We start from the raw sequence: 23,810 nt of genomic DNA on the forward strand, positions 1-23,810 counted from the left end.
AACCTATGTGTTTATGCAGCATAGCTCTCTGGTAACTTCTAGAACTTCGCGGGCCTTGCTGCTTGGTTACCACACAGAGCCAGGTGGGACCCGAGCTCGCCATCAGGTCCCGGGCTGGTCGTCTCCACTCGGTGTAGGTGACCTCGCCAGGCCACATAAAAGTTCACAGGGAGCATTCAGAGGGCGGCGGGGGTCAACCCGCCGCGTCTACACTGTCTCTACAGTTAGGATGCGGATTGCAGGTCCCGCGCAGGGCTATGGGGAAGCTCGGAGCAAGTTCCCGGAGCCTTCCGCCCCCGGCCCGCCCTCGGCCCGCCCTCGGCCCGCCCCCGGCCCGCCCCCGGCCCGCCCACGCCCCGCCCCCGCCCGCACGCGCCCGGACTACACTTCCCAGAGGCCTGAGCGGCGCGCCCTCAAGCTTGGAGCACCGCCCAGGCCGCGGGACCGCGCCCCAACCTGGTCGCCGCGCGCGCGCGCGCGGGCGCGCCGGGACCGAAGAACCTTTTTAAGTGGGGGCGGAGGCCGGATTGCGATTGCGATCGCGATGGCGAACCCGGGCTACCTGCTGTGCTTGTTGGGTTTGCTGCTATGCGGGCTTGCAAGTCCCGGGATGACCAGACCCTTCAACCACGGCTCCGAGAGGCCCATCATCGGTAAGGGGGCTTGGGGCAGGTGTTGAGGACCGGTAGTCGGCGGGGCGCTCTGTTTCGCAGCGGTGCAGATGCCCACGATGCCCGCGGCGCGCTTCTCATCTATGGGACCTTATGCTGATGTCCTTCTAGAGACCTCTGGAGGATCGGGATCCGGATGAAGCCTCAGCTCCTCGCGACTACTTGGCACCCAAAGCAGCTAGAGGCGGTCCCCGTAATTTTAGGACCCACAGATGAGGCAAACCCAGGATTTGAGGTTTCCATACGGAAAAGCATTATAAGGAGAGTGAGTGTGAACCCGAGCTGGGATGTATCAAAAGTAGCAAGAGAAGAGCTCAAGTTAAGAAAGAAGCAGAGGAGAAAAGCGTGCTGTGGGCTTCTCAGAGAAGACCCCCACCTCGGCTGACCTAGTGGTCAATTTCGTAGTTCAAGAAGTTTCCAGAGGATCTCACTCTTTATTCCTGTTATCTTAGTCCATAAGATAATTAAGCTTATAGGAAGTCTGCAGAAGTAGGTACCTTGGATAAGATAAGAGCCAGGAGCTACTAGTGTTGCACGAGGGGTTAGTATTTGTCTTTTATTGTAAATGACGTTTCCAGTGAAATATCTAGAAAATTGCAGAGAAGGGAGAAAGACCTTTAAAAAAATGTTAGTTTACTCTTGAGTGTTAGCCGGTGAGAGGATTTAGTCAAACTTCAGGGTGATGGGTGCTTTTCCTGATCTGTGGTTCCACCATTTTCCCTGCCTTTCCAATCCCAGAAATTCTGTACACGGGTAAAACTTAGGTTTCTTTGCTCAAGGACATCCATACACACACACACACACACACACACACACACACACACACACACACACACACAGAGAGAGAGAGAGAGAGAGAGAGAGAGAGAGAGAGAGAGAGNCACACACACACACACACACACACACACACACACACACACACACAGAGAGAGAGAGAGAGAGAGAGAGAGAGAGAGAGAGAGAGAGAGAGAGATAAGAAACTAAAGTGTATCGTGGACTTTGCCATTTTTAGCATCAAGTGGCAACATGGACTTTGATGATTTGAATATTCATTTTATCTCAGCCAAATCGTGACATTGTTTCTGTCTGGCATATTTATGTTTCACACAGGGTAAAACTGGTTTGCCATTCATGTCAGACATTTGAAAGCATCCAAGGAGAAATCAGCCTGTAGTTAAACTTGACAAAAGAAATTTATAGGTAGACTAGGAATATGACATTTACCTTATGTTTTTCTTCCTTGAAGTTGAACACTAAAGAGAAACTAGAAACTTGTTTTATGTATTCAGGAGTGGTCCCGTTTTCAAATGGGTGGCTTACTAATATTTGGAACCCTTCTTCCAAAGCTATTTCCATTGATGGGTAGATTCTTCAAGTTGAGTCATGTAACATATGTAGTGAATTGCGTTTGTGGATCTAGTGAATAGAAAAAAAAATTAAAAGATGACAGACGATTTTGCTTCTTAGCATTTTGGCAATTCTAAGTTGCATATAACAAAAGAGAAAAAATATGGTTTTGGCTAATCTAATCAGTTATGTTTTTCTTTTATACTTATAGTTTGTGTGTGTGTGGGTGGGTGTACATGTGCACATGCATGCTTCTCACATACACCTATGGAGGTCAACAGACAACTTCAGGAGTCAGTTATGTTTCTCCACATGGGTTCTCGGGATCTAATTCACGTCCTCAGACTCAGCAGCAAGTGCCTTTACCTACTGCTACGCCATGGTGAAGCCATCTCCACAATCAATTAAGATAGCATTGGGCACATAACATGGATACTTTATTACTGTAGGAAACACCAAGTATTCAAAGACAAGGAAGCCACAGAAGTTGTGAAATAGCCTTCAGTGTATAAGCCATCATTTGGGAGCACATGTTGGATACAATCTGAGCTCTTTGCCTAGGAATGAGATTAAAAAAATGAATGGGCTGGGGTGTGTTGTGGAATTAATTTAGTGTTGCAGGCACTTATATTCACATAATTCTGCATGCCTTCCTTGTGGCACCTCCTCTCTTGTCTTGCATCACTTATTTTCTATGATAGCTCTTGTATTCTTCTATTCTTGGCCAAATTTCACTTTCCATTGTGAAGACCACCTGATCTGATAGAGAGGAGAGAAACGTTCTTACTAGATATATTTTGACATTTGATATTTAGTAGTGATTCATGTCATCTATTGTAAAAAGCCCCGAGTACAGACAGGTGTGATTAATATAGGTGATAGGAGTTGTGTCCCACTGAGACAGTTAAAGTGACATTCTAACTCACAGAGGCACAGATAGTCAATGAGCAGACATGATAATTTTGTTGTTTGTTTAATTTTTGGAGGCTAGGGATAGACCTAAGGCTTTGCACATGCTAAGCATATGTGGCATGTTTTGATGAATGTCGCATGTCAGTAGTGTGCTAGACTTGGGTTTCATTGGTAAGAGGAGATCAGAGATGAGTGGGACAGAACATGAAGTCACAGAGCTGATGCAGAACCACTGAGGAATGTAAGGACCATGGTAGCCCCTGTGCGTCTGTAATTCTCGGTTCCATTAACTGTTGTCTTTCTGTTTTCTCTTACATAGTCCCAGTCTGATAGACTTCTTGTAGAGTTACAGGCTGGCTCATGACCTTTGCATGGCACTGTTTTTCCTTCGCTCTGAATTGCTCTGCTTTCAAATATGGGTGTGTGGTTCACTGCCTCAGCCCACTGATGCCTTTGAATAAGTGTCATGTCACGCCTTCCCAGGGAAAACTTGTTCCACCTCTCTGAAGTCTTGTTCTACTTTCCCAGGGAGAGTTGCCACCCTTTTAAAGAGACATTGTAAATGGAACCCGTATTTCATTGACTTCTTAACACAAGCACCAGCCATCATCACTGGCCCTAAAACTAAATCTCTGTTGTTTGACTTTACCTCTTTCCTCTCCCACCCACTAGCATGAAAGCCCATAAGGTGGAGAGTTTTTTCTTTATTACTGTGTCTTCGGCGCCTAGTTCAGTGTCTGGCATGCAATGCAGCCAATATTAAATAAGTGAGGGAATGATGGTGGGGCCAGCCTTATTTCTGTGGAAACACTGGAGTAGGAGGCTTCCTTTAGAGTGGAAAGAGACCCTTTAATAATCTGGGATGGGTTTGGAGAATGCTGGTTGCTTAAGATTATGAGGTTATTAGAAAGATGGCGATCAAAGTCGTTTGTACTGCGGCTTTGCTGACAAGGATACAACTGTGGTTTTGTGGGGAAAGGGATTTGCCCCTTATATATTTAGTGAGTTGTTTATGAATAGTCTTCAGGTTGAATGAAAAATGTTGGGGCTGTTATAACTTACTTTGGGAGCTTCTTAGATATTCATTGTGTGTGGTGGGTTGGTCTAATATTGCTTGTATTGTAATGCTAAATACTGGCCCCTAAATCCTGATTTCCTCCAGAGACAGAGAGTGCACATATAGACCTAAGTTATGCTAAGTGACCTTGTGCTCCAAATTAGTCCTGATAAAGATGCCTACAGCCTATAGCTGGGCAGAGTAGGGATAGATGAGGCTTGGGGTTCCTGAGCTTGGGATTGGTGAAGACGAGAGGAAGGTGGAGAGAGGAGAAGACTCCATGTGGTGAGAATCATAAAATCATGGACATTAGAGACACGGAGTTCAGAGCAGCCCAGATGAAACATAATAAGTAATAACTCGGGGTTATCAGTAAGAAAGTAGACTCTAATAGCAGAGAGAGTAGATATTTTCCCAGCACTAGTGCTGATAAAGGCTTATGATAAATTCAAGGTCAAACGTGCCTTTTATCTTGGAACTGAATAATCAAAGGTGAGGTAGAAGCCACTGATTGAGATTAAATATACTCCACACCAATGGTGTGGTAAGAAACGCAGGTCATCCTTCCATCCTTCCCCACTATTTTCCCAACAATTACGGGTAGACTTGCAGGGGCAGTAGGTCTGTACATCGAGAAACTAGTGACATGTTTACTGTGCCACGATTCCGTGTTGAGTAAGAAATAAAAGAATTTGCTTGAAACTAAAGCTTTTCTTTTAAATTTAGGAGTAATAATGCAAAAATGTTTTGGGAAAATGGCGAAGTTGGGAAAATACTACATTGCTGCGTCCTATGTGAAGTATATAGAGTCTGCAGGTGCACGAGTTGTGCCCATAAGGTATGCTTGAGTGGTTTTCACCAGGGATGTAGAGATTGGTCTTTTGTCTCTAAAATTAATGCCTTTTTCTTTCCTATGATTATGTCATTAAAAGGTTGCACCTGATTTCAGCCACAAGCCTATTGCCTGCAGCCTCCCACTAAATTGCTTATGAGGCTCTCTGTGTATCTGTAATGTCATTGATAGTATTCTATATGTCTGTTAGCATTGAGAAAAATATGATAGCTCCCTTTACCCCAGAAAAGACACTTCTCTTGGACACCATAAAAATCATAACTGATTCTCCAATTTTATCTAGCTTTCCACCTACTATTAGCATAAGGGAACCCTCAAGGAATGAGGGAGACATTTTAAAATATTACCGTAATATACTTTCACAGCTAGGAAAAGCTTGCTGGTAATGACTGTTTAGTGTTGCTGCAGTGTAAATGATAGGTATTGCAGTTTTAACTGTGTTAAGTGTGGGGTTAGAGACATGGCTCAGTGGTTAAGTGCACTTGGTGCTCTTCCACAGGACCAAAGTTCGACTCCCTGCACCCCTGCAGGACAGCTCACCACCACTTATAACTTTAGCTTTTCGTGCATGAGAATATCCCAGAACTCGCATATAATCTATTATGAGATTTTTAGAACAAAACACAACTATTACAACCTATTCTGCAAATAATTACAAAGACGTTCTTGTACTCTATATAATATTACTAATAATCGAAATGTAAATACAATGTAGATATTAAAAAGTCTTCATGTTGAGGTTCATAAGGATTGTCTTCTTTCACCTTTCACATTTGACTAATGACATATACCCTTACGATTAGTGTTTAATTTGTTAGTAGTAATCTAACCTCATGTGAAACTATACACTTTAGTTTTACATCCGAGGAAGAGACCCCTGCGAGGCTGCAGCACAGTGTCTCAGAGTTTGATGATGGGCGTGTTTAAATGCAAACGATTTAGGAAGTTAGTATGAATGGGGGTGAGACATTGCAGAATTGCCACAGTGGGGAGCCCAGTTCATAGGCCACTGGAAAGTTCTGTCTGAGAAATAGAGAGAGTGGCTTGGAGCTGCCGTTGTGAGTTGCAAGGTAGGTGTCCTTAAAAATCAGAGAAGACGATCACTCATCACATCTGGTTGCTGAGAACGCATTACGTGGGCATGATGGACATTTGTTAGCCTGGGGAGTTTTGAAACCTAATGACCTGTGGAATATTATCGTCTATGACAAGATGCTGAAGCCCTGGCTGACAGTCTGCAGGCTAAACTCCAGCTTTGACTTCAAAGTTCATTTTGATACTAATTGTTTGAAGTTGGAATCATGTGACCCTGTAGAAATGGTGTAATGTATGTGAGGGAAATTCTACATGTAAAATGAGGAGACTCAGCATTACTGTTAGGTTGCTAACAGTTAGGGCTTCTTTCTGGTTCAGAGGAGAGAAGAAGATAGATGAGAGACCTGGGCAGAATTCTACTGTAGGTGATGTTTAACTTTGGTTTCATCTTGTCTTTTCTGATGACATTCTTTCTCAGAACTTGGTGCTGTGGGGTGGCCTATTAGTATGGAGAGGCGTTGTTAAAGCATGCAGTCACAAATGGTGCAGAGCCTACTTGTTAAGCTGGTTCAGAGCTTTGTGGGGTGCATCCTGATCGATGGGGAAGATCTTGCCATTGCTGGGACAACCTGAAGAGCCTGGATTGGCAGGATACCGAGAGCATGTGTATTTACAATTCATCTTAGCACTCTGAGGCCAAGTCACCTGTCACATTAATCGTTCTATAGCTGTCTCACTGACTGCTTTGTGGCTCTGAGACCAAAAGGAGATTACTGAGGAGTTCTGAATAACCTAGGTGGATTTCAGAGCTTACTGGGACTTGGAGGAGAGTCAGAAAAGCTCACTGCCAGAACTAGGCAGGGGCTAGGAATTACAGCTCACTTAGCAACAACAGGAGCCATGTTCTAAATCAACCTATGTCCACTTATATCTTTTTCCTGGGGCAAAAATGGAGTATATTCTACTAATGACTATACACATTTATGGATGTGTCTATGGGGAGAGAGTGTGTGCCTTGCTGATGTTTTATAGAAACAAAAAAAAATCTGCTCAGTGTAAGAGAGTTATGGCAGGATTCACACGCACTTTTGTAGACATCACAGGATGATTGCAAGGTCGTAGCCAGTTGTCATGGATTAGCGCCTTTGCATTTTCTCTGGGGAAAAGAGATCCTTCAGTAACATGGCAGTAGCTAGGAACTCTTATCAAGGTGCTTGATCAAGAATGCTTCAGAGTCCTTGAGCCCAGTGGTCTGTCAGTAGATTGTCCTTAGGCCCGGATTGTTCTAGATTTTATGTACAGTAGTCAGACCTCTGCTGCTGGCTGGAAGGGGTGAGATGCTGGGCTTTGGTGTCCATTCGTCTATGTTTCCATTTTCCCCAGCTGCCTGTAGGGTAAGATGGGTGTGATCGTCAAGCTTTTTAAAAAGATGGATGTTTCTGTGTGTGTGTGTGCTAGTACCACAAGAGTGTGTACAATCTCCTGGAGCTCATGTGGGGACATCTGCAGTTGTAATCTCTGAATGAGCAGCAAGAACTATAAACTGCTGAACTATCTCTCCTGCCCCACAGAGCTTTAATTAATTAATTAATTAATTAATTAATTAATTTAGTCTTTATAAAAAACAGATGAATATTTGTAGGTTTCTTGACTAACAGATACTACTAGTGTCCACTGTTTAGTATATTAGCATCTACTTTAAAATATTGGATTTCATTAAATTCCCCAAAAACAGATTTACCTTTCTGATTAGCCAAATATAGTATAATTTTGTGATTTTTGTAGCTTAACAAGAATACTTCTAAGGTAAAGATGTACTATTGTCTGATATTTAGGCAGGAGTGCTGTAGCACTTGCCCTGCATGGAGTTCAATATGCAGTACCTCAAACAACTTATTTTTCATTTAATGTTAAAATAAATGATGCGGTGGCTTCTATTGGATGTTAACTTTTTCCTTAGGCTTCAGAACTGATTTTCTTGTAAAATTCATTTTCTTGTTTTCAGGCTCGATCTTAGTGATGCAGAGTATGAAGGACTTTTTAGATCTATTAATGGGTAAGTGGGCTTGATGTTGCATCAAGTCTTAAAACAATGTGTTTATGTGTGCATCTCCAAGTTTTGCAAAATTTACATATAAGTATTCTGTGTTTCTATAGAGCTTTCTTAAAAGTTGTCTGATAATAATTTCCCAAGTGCATTTGTTGAAGTGTTTTGAAGGGAGGTGTAAAGACCCAGTAAAGAGTGGGAAGCAGGGCATGACCTGGGGGTTTAAGCCTGTACTGCAAATCCAGGGAAGAGAGCAGACAGTTCAGCAGCCTGAGAAAGAGAAAGAAAAAAGAGAGCTGAGAGTGTACCTCAGTGGTAGAGCCTGGTTTGTGTGAGGCTCTTTCTAGGTTCAGCCCTACTATACAATAGGAAGCAAGATAGGAAACATGTAATTGCTATATGATAGGCTCACTATTTTTAGCTGAATATTTGTTTAAATGCTTAAATATTTTGAAATTTCCAAGTCCTAGGTCTAAAGTTACAGATTATTTATCTTTCAGAGGTAATTTGAAACAAACTTAGAGAACGATTTCTTCCCCATAAAATATGTGAGTAGTTAGAGCACAGAACAAGATTGGAAATCACATGAAAAATGCCCTTTATTGCTCTTAACTTAAAGTACAATTAGTTATAGAAATCATGAATCAAGTTGGCAGAAGTGGGAAAACATGCTAATACTCTGTAAAGGGGGTTGGGGGGAAAAAGCCTTTCTCTGTGGGTGCGAGAGTGAATCAGTCTTTGAGGCTCTAATTCAGTAACTACTGAAGTTAGAAAGACACATGCTCTATGACTGGGAACTTGAAATTTTATCTTATAAGTAAATATTTGTACAGAGTTATGTACATACTTGCACCTAACATAGATATTGTCAAAAATGTTCTAAACTGTTGAAGTTGCTCTGGAGGTGGAGGTGGAGGTGGAGGTTGAGGTGGAGGTGGAGGTGGAGGTGGTAATTAGTTCAGTGGGATAATTATGTGTATTTAATAGAACCTTATGCAGGGATTTCAAACTGAAGATGTTTGTAGATGTTGTTTTGAAACACGGCTCTTTTGTTAACAGTGTTAACAAAAGCTGCTGTTTACTGGTGTGTTTGTTATCAGCACAGCAGATGTTGGTAGTCCCAACATTTGATTGGAAGTAGGGTAGATAATTTTGTGGGAGAACACTACCAGATGAGGTATGGAGCCTGCCCTAAGGGAACCTGTCTTCTTGGAGTATTAGTCCACTTTTACTGTGTAAAAGGGCTGTAGCATTCCATAGACCAGACTTGGTCAGAGGTGGGGTTTAAAATACTGGGTTAACTGGGGAGAGACCTGTTAATTGATCCCCTTCAGTCACACATGGTTTTCTGCTGACTTTGTGGTAGCTGATTTAGCAGATGAATGTTTAAATCTTTTCCATTTGACTGTGAGTTTCCTAACAATGGAAACTAGCATTGTCACAGGCTGATACAAAGCCTAATTCATAGAAGAATCAGGGTGTAATTCTTAAATAAACAATAGACTCTGGCTGGTAAGATACCTCAAGATGTGCTTGACACACAAGCCTGGTGAGTTGAGTTCCATCTCCATATCCACATGAAAAGAGAGATCATGTGCCCCCCCTCTTTCCCTCCCTCCCTCCCTCCTTTCCTCCCTTCCTCCCTGTCTTTCACATACACACATCCCACATATATACACATGCAAATTAAAAAAAATATTCTCAGTATAATATGGAAAAGTCATTTTATATTTTCAGAATTTTAGTATGTTAAAAGTCCATCTGTTAAAACAGCTGGGCATGGTGGCACATGCCTTTAATCCCAGCACTCGGGAGGCAGAGGCAGGAACTCCAAAAAGACCAGTCTAGAATAATTCTGTTGATTTTTCAGGATTCCTAATAAGTTTCTTACTTAAGAAATATAAAGACTGTGATGATATCTTATAGATATATTTAATTCTAATAGAAATAATTATGATTATTATGTGCTTTTTAGCTTTGAATATAATTTTGGAGTTAAAATAGCTCTATATTTACAATTGACTTGGCCTTGCTGATCACCTTAATTCATAGCCAGCTGTACTTGGAGTTTTGTCTCTTCATACTCTTTGGTCTTTCTCCCCCACCCCTTTATGCCTTTGATTTGTTCATGCTATATTTCCTTCAGTAAGCTTGTAAAAAAAACTTTCATTGAAAAAGTTTTAAGATAATATGTGCAAAATTCTTATCCGCAGTAGTTTCTGAAAGTCTAGAATTAAGAATATTATATATGCATACATGAATATATATATGTATATATCTATATATACATATATACATATATGAATACACATATACATTCATATACATATATATGTATATATACATATATACATATATGAATACACATATACATATACATTCATATACATATATACATATATGCATACATATATACATATACATTCATACACACACACATATATATATATATATATATATACACATATCTTACTAGTTATGTAATAATGAAAAAGTTCTTTAAGTGAAGAATGTGTATTTACTTGTTGAATGGAGGAAAATACATCTTAATTGATTTTGTTTCAGAGTTCTCTTTCCTGGAGGAGGTGCTAACCTAACACATTCAGGTTATTCTCGAGTGGCCAAAATATTTTTCAGCAAGGCTATAGAGGTAAATATCTCTATTTCTCATTACTCCACATGGGTTTGTCTGTCTCCATAAGGACAATTCTCTTTTTTCAAGGGTACAGTATTAATTTCTTCATAGTTATTCTGGCCTTATTAATAGTCAGACACCTTCTCTGCAGGAGTCAGGTGTTTACTCCTCTGCTGTTTTTTTGTTTTATGTGCTTTGGGGATTCTTGGTGTGGAGCACACCCTCAAAGCTCAGTAGAGCTAGTGCCTCCCTCTGGCCTGTTATACCTGGGCGTTGTTCCTGTGATATAAGTCCCCATCTTTCCGTTCTCCAGCCAGCCTCATCCTCCCAGCCGCCCTCTAACACGGCACACAGCTGTTGCTAGTGAGCCTTTATTCTGAGCCAAATACAAGTGGAAGACACGAGTCACAGAGCAAAAGGAAGAGTCAAAAATACTTTACCAGGTGGATGAGGACATCACGTGACACATTACGGTAGAGTGGACAGATCGCTCATGTGAATTTCAGGTGCTAGTGTACAAAATACTTAGTTTTAGGGTTGCCAGAAGCCAGAAGTTTGCTAAGCTCAGCAATGCATTTGAAAAAGTTGCACCAAGTAGTTAGTGATAACCACATCAGGTCAGACACAGAGGTTGGTAATAAATGGCTATTAAAACGGACTGAAGATAGCTCGAGATAATTCAGGCTCTATCTATAGTATGATGTCACTTCATGGGCACAAAGTTCCAGTCAGTCAGGCCATAGACTCTTCCAGACAGATGCAGTATCTAAAGAACACTTCAGCTCACATACCTCAGGCCTTGTCTGTTTATCACGCACAGTGCCTAGCTTCTATATAATGCCTCACCTTGGTCCATCCATAGCGTTTTTGGTCCCTGTTTCTCCCCTGAAGTCTTGATAGCAATTTTCATTTAGTGTTGCTGGCATTCAGATCTTGCCAGTCTCCCTTAAATGTTTTCTTCAGTAATTACTTTTTTGAGATACTTGCTTAATAACTTTTAATAGTTAAAATGCGTAACTCATGGGCCTTTGGATCAAGACATAGTGTGCCCACAACTCTCCTTGGGGGTTTTTCTGAATACAGATTAAGTGGTAGCGTGCTGATGATTTCCAGAGAATTCTGAAGAAAACTGTGTAGCAGTAATCTCTCTCTCTCTCTCTCTCCCTCTCTCTCTCTCTCTCTGAAACAACACAATTTTCTCTTTCATTCTCCTAAAGAGCTTTGATAATGGAGACCATTTTCCTGTGTGGGGAACATGCCTTGGATTTGAGGAGCTTTCTATCCTGGTTAGTGGAGAAAACTTACTAACGAGTACAGACACCAAGTCAGAGAAATTGCCCTTGAACTTCTCTGAAGGTAAGAATAAGCACCAACTCTTCCAAAATGTTTCTCAGCAGCATTAGTAAATACTGAATATCAAGACAGGCATTGCCATTACTCTGAATTATTTGAAGACGAAAACTATGAGTGAGACCCCTTGTTATTCATTCGTGAGGATGAAAGTAATTGCATTTGATCTAGTTTTTGTTAATATTTGTGTTTGATATGTATTCTAGTGGTCTCAAGATCATGTGATAAGAATTCATAAACCAGTTCTGGTTTTCGAGTTCTAGCTTTCTCACTTTGGTCTTGGAGAATCATTCTGTCTTTCTTAGTTTTTCACTATAAAAGTTTCTACCACTGGGAATGCTTTCTGAGAATTAATCAAGATGATTTCCAGTTTGTATGTATAGTACTTTAAATACAGATCTTGTAAATATCAAATATTATTGCTATCATGCCAGTATTTTCTTCTTTCTTTTTTTTTTTTTAAGATTTATTTATTATTATATCTAAGTACACTGAAGCTGTCTTCAGATGCACTGGAAGAGGGCATCAGATCTCATTATGGATGGTTGTGAGCCACCATGTGGTTGCTGGGATTTGAACTCAGGACCTTCGAAAGAGCAGTCAGTGCTCTTAACCTCTGAGCCATCTCTCCAGCCCCCAGTATTTTCTCTTTGTCTTCACATGCTGTTTCTGTCTTAAGTGTTTTATATGACAGTTTTATTCTGGCACTAAACTCTTGGAACTAGTGAGACCTCACAAATTAAAGGGCTTGATGTCCAGTGAAACCACTGTGTGTGTGTACAGCTGAAGGCCAGTCACCCGGTCCCACCAGTGTCCTTGATACCTGCTGAACCATTGCAGGTTCCTATGACGTGGCTGTCATGTTTTATAATCCACTACTCAAAACCTTCGCTGATCAACATTTGTTGCTCAAAGGCAAATCAAAGAGCCCCTGTATTTGCTTACCATCTTGGCGCTTCCATGAGCTTGGGTTCCTAGAGTTTTAGAGATTTTATTGGCATTTCCTTGCAACGCGTGATTGAATCATCACTCATTTGGCTGAATTCAGTCTCCTGTGCCTCTTCCACTCTGAGGTAATGTAAGGGTTAGCAGTGAATCATCTCATTATCATAATACACTTCTATCAGGAAATCTCAGTGCCTTAAGAAGCTCTTAGTTGGAAATCTAAAAGAAATTCCATATAAATTCTAGATCATCATAACCAAGTGCTACCAACTATTGATATTCTCATTCAGGATTTTGGGAGGGAAGAATAGTGATCAATCATAGAATTCATAGGATATCCCATACTTTCAGAAATCTTGTTTTCTTAGTCACTGAGAAAACCTTATGGGAAGTATTTATTTTAGGTCAGACTTTTGGGGTTGCTATCTAACAAAAGCCCAGTTTCTACAACAAAGCAGTTATACCAGGTACCCACTGAAGCCATTAGCAAGACTAGAGGCCTGACTTAGCATCAGAACCTTGAACCTGTCAGGCTTGTGTTTTCATTCCTCTGTTGGTATTCCAGTCTGTGGACCTGACTGCAGCCCCCTGGGCCTCTTCCATTCCCAGAGGTTGGGCTCTTTGAAACCCCTCTAATCACATGGATAATCTTTCTGGTAATCAGAACCCATTCTGAGGTGATCAACAGAACAACACTGCCCGCTCTATCTGTTTGCAGCATAGATCTTTTCTTTAACTTAGTTAATGCTCTTTTCTCCTGAGTCAGGATAGTTAACCTTTCTTCAGTTGATTAAACATATTCTTTGTCAGCCTTGTACGTGGATATAATATATTCTTACTCACACTCTCTTATTTCTTTTTTCGACCTCTTCCCCATTAACAACCCTCCCCCCTAAACGTGCCTTTTCTTCCTTTATGTCTTTTTTATTTTTGTTTTGTGACTCACTGATTTTTAACTAGGTTTCCTTGTGTGACCATGGGTTTTGAAAAGCATTTCACATCTCTTCTGTTTTCTCATTTTTTTTTTTTTTTTTTTTTACGTCCTTTCCTTCTTCCACCATGGTCCTTGAGCTTTAGAAACAGTGGTATAAATGTCCTCTTTAGGTCTGAGCATTCAGATGTCTGTCTTATCACTTCGATGAGCCATGGGTCTACATTCATTGTCACTCACTGCAAAGAGAAACTTCTCTAACTAGGGGAGGTTGGCATTTGGGTATAAACACAAATTTAGAATGAGGCTTGGCACCATGTCAGTTTAGCTAAGCAACAGTGGCGCTTTCCGCATTAGGGCCCATGACCATCCCAGAATCCATGTTGGCCCAACCATAGGCGTTTCTGTGGAAACATGCTTTGCTTACCATTTCCTTTTGACTAGGTTAATAATGTCTGCTGTTTGACAAGAGGTAAGTGCCATGGTGGGTTGTATTTTCTTCATGGCGTTTAAATTATTTCTGTTCTTAAATTGTTTTAGGTACTAAATTATGTCTGCTAAATTATTTAGGTACCTCTTGGTGGGTTTCATAGCCCACTGCATATATTCTCTCATCAGAGAGGAGTTGCTTTATTTCCATAACAATCATGCTGCTGTTGTACCAAGAGGTGCACATCTGGCTTTCTAGGTTGGCACTGAGGTTGGTAGGTCCACATCTGGGTGAGACCATGGTTGCCTTTTCTCCCTCAGCATAGGACTTTCTGGCAGTATGCATGCTATCCAGCATGGAGAAAACCTCTACCTCAGTTCCAGCTTGATCTTGTACCCAAGGTGTGTGGTACCCTCAGCAACAGAGCCTTATCATCTAGTTCCGCTGGGCAACCAAGAGGAATGGCAAGAGCTTACATTGGTTTGGGAGTCCTATTGACCCACCTGACCAGCAGTTATAAGGTTGTGTCCCACACCTAGCACAGGGATTTATAGGAGCAGTATCACCTAGTCATGTAGAGTACCTCTTTTTAAAGTATATGCTTGTGTATATGGATATATATTTTAAAGACTATCTGTACTTGTGTATGTGTGTGTGTGCATGCACACACCAAAAGAGGGAGTAGGATTCCATGGAGCTGTAGTTACAGTGGTTGTGAGCCTGCTGGACATGGTTGCTGGGAACTGAACTTGAATCCTCTTGAAAGAGAAGCAAGTGCTCTTAACGGCTGACCCATCTATCCAGCCCTTTAACCTACAAATTTTAGTTGACTTACAAAAATAGTAGGTTCCCATAGAGCCTTTCATTTTGATTAATCTGCCCTCAATGCCCTCTCCTTGAAAGTCTTATATACCTTTGAAAATACACTGGGAATGTTAATATCCTTTTCTGGGAGCACAGACTTATATATTTGGGAATTCTGATTTTTCAGAGTTTTCTGAGGGAGCCAGAGTTAAGATTCTCTGCTCTTCCATGGATAGCCTATTTGTGGTCATTCTATTAAAAATCTAAAAAGAGGTCATCTGGCACATATCTTACTGGTCTCCATGTTAGAGATGCCTTTGTCTGGCTACAGGGACTTGTCTGGAAGCGTGTGGAGACATGCTCTGCCCCCATTCACTCACACTGACTATCTGAATAATGGCTGCTGTTTGGCCAAAGGTAAGTGACTTGGTGTCCTTTATCTTTTATTTATTTATTTCATGTGTTGAAGTTATTTTTCTTTTTCTGTGCTTAAATGATTCTAGGGGCAAGGAAGAGCAGAATGTTCCAACATTTTCCTACTGAGTTATTGAATTCATTAGCAGTAGAAAACCTGACCGCAAACTTTCACAAATGGAGCCTCTCTGTGAAGGTATCACGTGACTACGTAATCAGTATCTCCCAGTGAGATGAATCCAATCAGGGTAACTACAGAGTCAAACCCTCTGCTTTGTTTTTTTTTTTATTTTAGAATTTTACAGAAAATGAAAAGTTAAAGAAGTTTTTCAATATATTAACAACCAATACAGATGGCAATACTGAGTTCATTTCATCCATGGAAGGTACGTGCGGCTATAGAGCAACTAAGCTTTAATTTTCTCATTTTAATCTTAGAGATCTCTTTTCTTGTCAGTGATGTCATGACTCACTGTGGAGCTCAGAAGTAGGGTTATTTTTGAAGAGAGAAGACACATTCTGTTCATGTCCCAAATCAGTGCAGGCTTACCTGGGTAGTTTTGGGAACCAGGACGATAATGAAGAAGAAAACTGAGAATCAAGGAAGGGTGAGAAAACCACCACATTTCTAGAGTTATCCCAGATTAAGCACCTTGACTACTATTTTCAGACATTCTGACAGATGGGTTGATGGAGGAGAACGTCTTTCTAAATCTGTTGGCTAGGTGACAAGACAATAAGCACATTAAAGCCTGAAATTCTGAGGGTATAGGAAGCAGCGGTATTGTCGGTCCAGTGCGAGAGAGAGAGAGAGAGAGAGAGAGAGAGAGAGAGAGAGAACATATATCGAAAGGACACCAGGGAGCACGGCTGCAGGCTGTACTTGCCTGCAAGGTTAAGCTCAGAGACGCTGGGAATCCTGACTGTGGAACTTCGAGAAGAATTGCTTGCCTGAGCATGCTAAGGACAGAGGGTGAGGATGGTGGGGCGAGTGAGCCTTAAGCCCTCAGAGTGACAGAGTGTCTAGTGTGGCCGACATTGTCCTAGCTGGGAATGTAGTCAGAGGGCGGGTTGAATGCTAAACCTGTGTTTGCTATATACATGAAAAGGTTTCATGTACATAGTAGCACACATGTGCAGGGCAGAAGCAAATCAGAATGCTTGTCTAGGAAAGGGCGAGCATTCTTTCTCTGCTTCAGGATACTTCTTGGGGTGACATTTGATGGGATAGGAGTGGTTCAGGTCTCAGGGAACGTACAAGGCAAGGAAGCAAATATGCGAGTTTGGAGAGAGAGCAGGCAGCCCTGCTCAGACTTCTGCTATTAAGAATGATGACATTTAGTAGAATACCATGAGTTACAAAGAAATAAGGGAATATTTGAAAATAAATCTCTATGGCTAGGTAGAATGGCGCCCGCCTTTAATGCCAGCACTCTAGAGGTAGAACCAGGCAGATCGAACTCCTGAGTTCCGGGACAGCCAGAGCAACACAAAGTAACCCTGTCTCGGGGTTGGGGGAGCAGAAAAGAGACTCGACAAGGACTAAATGTGCTTACAAAAAATGAAAAAAGTTCAAATGGCATCTCCAAAGAGAGGCTAATCCTAAGACACAGAGAGAGAACGAACTAGCATAGACGGGAGATAGATCTAAAGGAAACATTCCGAGTCTGTCTTAGGTGGCTGTCAGATGTGGGCACCCAGAGGTGGGAATCTAGAGGCCAGGGTTAAGGTATTCCAAAACCAGACTGGGCTCTGGGATCCAAGGAGGAAGAGGGGCAGAGACCAGAGACCTTTTTTTTTTTTTTTTTTTTTTAAATGTTGAAAGATATTTGAGTGGATAAAAGACTTAATTGGAAAGGTAAAGAAAGGCCTCAGAGAAATAAAAGAGAAAGTCTGTGATCTTGGGTAAGGGAAATTTTCAAGACATAAAAAATATAATTCATAACTGCAAAGACTGAGGAATTTGGCTGAATTTGTAAGTTATATTAAAGAGAGAGGGAGGAGAGAAAAATATATATTTATGATGCATATAGCTGCCAAACAGTCCATGTTTATCTCAGAAGAAGTAATAAAGATTTAAATAACAGCCTTTCTATTAATAAAGATTTAAATAATAGCTTTTTATAAATAGCTAGGAGCTCTGACTAGATGCCTTGGAGAGTGAACACCAATGTGTTGTCCACACATGGCAGATTGAGGAAATTCATCAGTGTGACCACTCACTAGTGGAATGCAGTGGAAGCGCAGGAAGGAATCCACTTTACATCAGGACTGACAGGGTTAAGACCAAGGATGACAAGCGCCACCCAGGTTGTTGCACTGGGCACATTCAGGCAGTTAAGTCACAGTGAGAGGGCCTTGTAGCCACTTGCCTTTTCTCAGTGAAGCCAAATGCTTTCCAGTCCCGTTAACCAGCAGTCCCAATATTTAAACATTCCCTAGCATAGCTGCATGTGGTGGCTCACACCCTTGTTTGAACACTTGGGAGGCTGAGACGAGTTAGGCCAGGGCGACATAGTAAGACGGTCACAAAACATAAAACAAAAGCAAAACCAATAAAACCGCTTCAATTAAACCTTTTCACGAACCTAGCTAGAGATGTACATATAATTGCGCCTATTAGCAAAAAGAGAGGTTGTTAAAAGCAAGCCATGTGCCTCACAATACAAGGGGTGAATCATATAACTGAATACTATGCAGTTATTCAAATCACTGCGTGTACCTATGTTCCTCATTCTGAATGGACTTGGAAAAAACAATTTTGCGTTAAAAAAAAACAACAGCAAAAATAATGAAATATATCCCACGTTTTGTTTGTGTTTTGAGATAATTTCCCTCCGTGGTGGAAGCCTAGAAAGTTATTATTATCCACAGCTGGCTTCTAGCCTGGAGCAGTCTTCCAGTTTCAGCTGGCCAAGCTCCGATCACAGTCGTGTGTCAGTTTCCTCCTATGTAGTTACGCATAGTTTTCATTTCCACGATCTTACAAAATGATGCAAAGACAGCTCTCTCTCTCTCTCTCTCTCTCTCTCTCTCTCTCTGTCTCTCTCTCGATGGTCACTTGAAGGAAACATTAAGGAGACGAACGATTTATGACGGTAATTACTGCCCAGAAAAGGAGCTTTAGCAATATCAGTCACACTTGATGTTTCAGTGATGGATAATTAGGAACCATATTGTTTTTACATTTATTCAAATAAATGATTCGCCCAGGACCCCCAAGAGATGTCATTTCACAGACTTTGTGTCCTGACTCTCAGAACGTCCATGACTGGATGGCTGTAAACTTAGATGGGACCGTCTAGGAGCAAAGGCTGATGGAGGAGGAGGAGTTGGAAGCAGGAAGGGGCCCAGAGATAGAAGCTGCTTTCTCTGCTCCTTTGTCAGGTAGACTCTTGGATTTGATGAAGCTGGAGAGAGCAACCTGAGAGGACAGAGGCCTAGAGAGGCGTAAACCATAATAAGGTGGGAATAGTGGCTGGTATTTGGAGAGTGTGACGTAGTCCATTTTATGTTGCTGTAACTGAGTCTCTGAAACCAAACCATCCCAAAATAAAAGATTAATCTAAGTGTCTGGAGGTTGATGGGTCCTTGAACATAGAGTTAACATCTGCTGAGGACCTTCTGGCTATATGTAGCATCACTGAGCGGCGTGTGACAAAGCAGAAAGAGACGCTCGGTCAGTTTTCCTTCTTACAGGGACACTGATACTGTCGTGGTCTCGCCCTGCCAACCTCTTCTAATCTGAATTCCTAAGGTGACACGTCCATGTACCATTAACATGATTTAGGAATTAACTTTCCGACGTCCAAATCTGAGGACCACTCCTAAACCACAGCACATTGGTGGTCAAATTAGTGAGGTGGAAAGAAATATTTATGCAGGAAATTCTGAGAAGTGCTGGTCAGCCCAGGATGAAGTGGGGTTATCTTTGTACCCAGTTGCTAGAGTCACCACCTCCGAAACACCCTGCAGTAGAAACCTGTAATCCTTGTTGGCTTCCCTGCCTCATTATCTGCTTCTAAAAACCTGACACCAATTCTTTCATCCCAGGTCTAACTTGTATAGGCTTTCTTCTCTCTACCCAGCCCCCTCCTAACTGCCCGTATAGTCATCTTCCAGCTGCACATGGAATCTCACAGAGAAACCAACCTGATTGTGCTGCCCAAACAAAATTTGGTAGCTCTTCACTATGGGAGGGCAAGGCTAGATTTACCTGATCATTGTAATCTGTGCTCTCTGCTGCTTTCCCTGCAGACGGTTCCTTTGAGTCGTGTGGAGCCCATTGGTGCCTTCCACAGACCAGTGCTTGTCACCTCTTTCTTTCCTCCCATGTTTCTCATGTCCCCTGGTGAGCTCTCAACTACATTGAAAGACTCAAGCTAGATGTCTCATCTTTGAGAAGCCTTCATCTTTCTTTGTCTGTCTGCTTCATGTTCCTTGGGGATGTTGCCTTTTTGCTTGAATTTGTTCAAGCTCCAACTTTCTCTCTCAACTGAAGGCTATTGAGGGCCGGTGTTTTGTCTTACTTTCCTTTTTATAGGGCTTTGGGGAAACTAGAGGTAATGAATGAATGACTACTTAAGCAATAGTGTTGGGTTGGATGATTTCGGTTCTTTGTTGTTTTTTTTCCGACTATGTTATCATGTAAAAATTTTAGAGCCTGAAAATTTTATACATATATATATGTATATATGTATATATGTTATATACATATATATACACACATATATGTATATATATATTCACACACATGTACATGTATATATGTATATATATATTTGCACACACACACACACATATATATATATATATATATATATATATATATATATATATATATTCACACACACAGACATACATATATACAGGCAGACAGACATGTTAGGAGCATATATAATATATGTGCACTAGGGACCCTTGATGCTCTGCTACTTGTGTATTTTCTTTTCACTCTTGATGATCTCGTTCTAACTGAGTGATTGACGTAATTTCTACAGTTGTAAAGAAATGCCATTGATCTTTTAAGAAGAGTTTTCTAAAGAGTAAGCCTTACTTGTTTCTGAACATCAGCAGCTGCTTGTCTGTGTGTGTCTGATTATCAGATAAAATCCTCATTTAGGCATTTGTATCCGCAGCCATGCTTTTGCCTGTGGGCCATCCCAGGCTGCAGAAAGACAGTGCTGCAGCCTGAGAGGGAGAGGGAGGCAGAGGGCGGTGAGGAGCTCTGTGTCTGGAGCTGCTGGCTGGTAGATGTTGCTTCCTGTGGACTCCAAGAAGGCTGCGATGAAGTCTTTGCTTTCTGGCAAGCTGCTGTTAAAGTGGAACAGCTAGTGAGTGGGGCATGAGAAGACAGGCCTCTCTCCGTGTGTTCACCAAGAACTTTCTGGGTGCATTCATGGTCTCCAGTCTAAAACGATGAGGGTGGGGGTGCTTTCTCTTAAGATGAGGAGAGACACGTGTGACTAAAAATAGACTTGTTCATTTTCAGAGACATATATATCCACTTTTCCTAAAGCATTGTGCAACTTTGATAGCATGTGAGAAAGATAAGGGGCTAATATATTAAACTTCCTAAGTTCTAATCAGTCAGCAAGCAAATGACCATTCTTTTATATAAGTTTCTCCCAAAACTGAGTTATTTTTTTCTATTTAATCCTAGAGATTAAATCATTTATCTAGCTAATAGTATGTATACTTAGTTCTAAAAATAACTAAATTATAATTACCAAGAGTACAAATGTGTTTTCAAAGCGTTGGCATTTATTTTAGCAATTATTATTCTAAAGTCACAAATCATTCATCCCACCGGCTGAGGCCTAGATGGTTAGTTTCCATCCTTCCTAAGTCTTCATGGGAGGAAAGTGTGTATGAAGAGAGGGAAACTACAGATCTAGAAATGTGTGTCACCAACTCAGTGTGTCCTTGGTCCTGAAGATATAAATCAGTGGAAGAATGCTTACTTAGCATGGGTGTTCCTAGTTTGATCCACAGACAATAGAAACTACTCACTTGACTGTTGACTGGAATGTATTCCCAGCCCAGACTTTACTGTGATTTCCTGGAAGTGTAGCTCCCATTCATTATTTTTAGGAGTGTACATGTGGGTGAGATACACTATTGGGTATTTTAGTCCTGACTGTGAGCAGTTCTTTGTGTGAGAGAATATTTACAACCTTTACATTTTCCAATTTGGATGAGTTGTAACATGTTTTATATGTCACATGCATGGCATGAAACAATGGACAGTATCATCATAAGCCATTCTTTGTGCTTAATGGCGCATGCTCTCCACCCAGGATTTAAGTATCCAGTGTATGCTGTCCAGTGGCATCCTGAGAAAGCACCATTTGAGTGGAAGGATCTGAGCGGTATTTCTCATGCACCAAATGCTGTGAAGACTTCATTCTACTTAGCAGAATTTTTAATTTCTGAAGGTAATATATGGGCATATAATTAATTCATCGCTCCATTATAACTTTTGAGGGAAAGTGTATACCCTTGCCTTAGCTTCTGTATACATTTTTATCCTATAAATGTTCTTTAAGGTCCTTAGATTTAACTGAAAAGTACTAAAAAAATGGTAAATCCTTGAAATTGTGATAGCAGCTATTCAGGAAAAATCAGAGCAATTATTTAATAGAGTCATCTATGATCTAGTGGGCTAAATTTTTGAGCATTAATTTAAAGAATGTGTCATTTCTAGTCAAGTACGGTGGCACCTGTCTTTAATTTCAGTACTCAGAAGGTAGAGGCAGGCAGATCTATATGAGTTCGAGGCCAGCCTGGTCTATGAAGAGAGACCAGGACAGCTAGGGCTATTTCAAAGAGAAACCCAGTCTTGGAAAAAAAAAAAATTGGATATGGAATTCTTTCTCCTTGAGTACTTTCAATTTTGATTTTCAGGAACAATGATGCAATTATAACAACCTTTGAGTATTATATTTTTTCCAAGACAATGATATAAATTGAATTATATTCTATCACAGTGTGTTTATGATTATTTGTATTGGGATACTAGGGAAAAGTTACTAACTTTTGTCTGATTGGTGCTGACAACACATATTTTCATGCTATTTATTACTGTGGTTGAATAGAGAGTTTGAGTGTAGGTATTTATATCTTAGTTGAGGGAACTGGGTGACAGCAGTAGAGGCAGTGTGCAAGGGACAGAACAGCTTCATTTAGGTGAGGTGTGGCTAATTGAAGACACGATGAGCCTAGTGTTTATTTTAGCTCCAGCTTTCCCTGTGTCTTTAGTCTACCTTCTTGCCCGTATTAGGAAGCCTCCATCCTCTTATCTGTTTCATTTGTGTTTGAGATTATTAATAGTTGAATGGAGGAATTCCTGAGAGACATCTAAATAAGTTTTTTTAACAGCAAAGCCATCCCATATGCAACGTTGGTCCTGAGTGGCATTTCCCTGTGGGTGGAGTGGGTAGCTGCAGTGGGCAGACCAGCCTTTGCTGCAGCTTTCATTTTGTGGTGGTAGTTGGGTCTGTATGTACCAACATTCCTAATCGAAACATCAGAGGCCTTACTTTGACTTGCGTCTCAAAAGTTAGTTCTCCCCAGGTACAGACTTCTCATTGGCCATTTGGATTGACTAATCCTGCCGTGTTTCTTTCACTGGCATCTACTTCAGTTTCTCTGCCCCTTTAACTCATCCGTAGTCCACCATTTAATTCTGCATGTCCGCTGGGCTGGGTTTCTCCTGTGATGGGTCAGGGTCCTATCTCTACTTTCATCCCGGGCCTGTAACAAGTTTTGTGCACATTTAGCCTTATAATGAATTATACTGAATTAGGGGTGAACTAAGTGTAGTAACAGTAGCAACTGTGCTCACATTGGTACCCCTATATTAGAGAGGAGATTCTTTGAGGCCCTTCTCTCCTTGCCCATGCTTCCCCAATGAGTAATTCTGATCTCAGGAAGAACTATTAGAGAGCAGTCTCGTGAGCTCTTGTCCACCAGTCTTTACAAACGAACATTGTTTTCTCTTGCAGCTCGGAAAAACAATCACCACTTTGAGAACATACTTGAGGAGACTGCATCCTTGATTTACCAGTTCTGTCCAGTTTATACTGGAAATATTTCTTCATTTCAGCAATCTTATATGTTTGACTGAAATTCTTCAATATGGAAACACAGCAACTTTGAGTAATTCTGTGATTGAATTGCTGACACTGCTCAGGGCAGTATGAGAAAGCCACACAGATGTCTTTGCTGTGTGCTTGGTTCTGATTCATGGCTTATTACATGATTATCTTTATCAGATTTGATAGCCTGACAATGAAAAAGATAAAAAAAAATCAGTGTTTTTCATGAAAATGCCTTCTTATGTCTGAAGATTCTAAAATACAAGTTTTTGAAAATATA

General features: G+C 41.1%; 1 protein-coding gene across 1 annotated transcript; it reads left to right on the top strand.

Annotated features, from left to right (window-relative positions):
* Positions 1–413: 413 nt before the first annotated feature.
* On the top strand, positions 414–23,810 carry Ggh (gamma-glutamyl hydrolase). Its single transcript, XM_021222325.1, has 9 exons — positions 414–653; positions 4,714–4,825; positions 7,881–7,931; positions 10,488–10,572; positions 11,775–11,913; positions 15,521–15,627; positions 15,727–15,817; positions 21,731–21,868; positions 23,438–23,810. The coding sequence occupies exons 1-9, from the start codon at positions 545–547 to the stop codon at positions 23,557–23,559; spliced, it is 954 nt and encodes a 317-aa protein (XP_021077984.1). The 5' UTR covers positions 414–544; the 3' UTR covers positions 23,560–23,810.

The sequence above is a fragment of the Mus pahari genome, chromosome 22 (assembly GCF_900095145.1).
Source record: "Mus pahari chromosome 22, PAHARI_EIJ_v1.1, whole genome shotgun sequence".
Taxonomy (NCBI): domain Eukaryota; kingdom Metazoa; phylum Chordata; class Mammalia; order Rodentia; family Muridae; genus Mus; species Mus pahari.

Coding starts and splice junctions, on each gene's coding strand:
- Ggh (XM_021222325.1), top strand. CDS start 545: ATGGCGAACCCGGGCTACCTGCTGTGCTTGTTGGGTTTGCTGCTATGC. Junction 15,628..15,726: donor AATGGAGCCTCTCTGTGAAG/GTATCACGTGAC, acceptor TTTTTATTTTAG/AATTTTACAGAAAATGAAAA. Junction 21,869..23,437: donor AGAATTTTTAATTTCTGAAG/GTAATATATGGG, acceptor TTTCTCTTGCAG/CTCGGAAAAACAATCACCAC.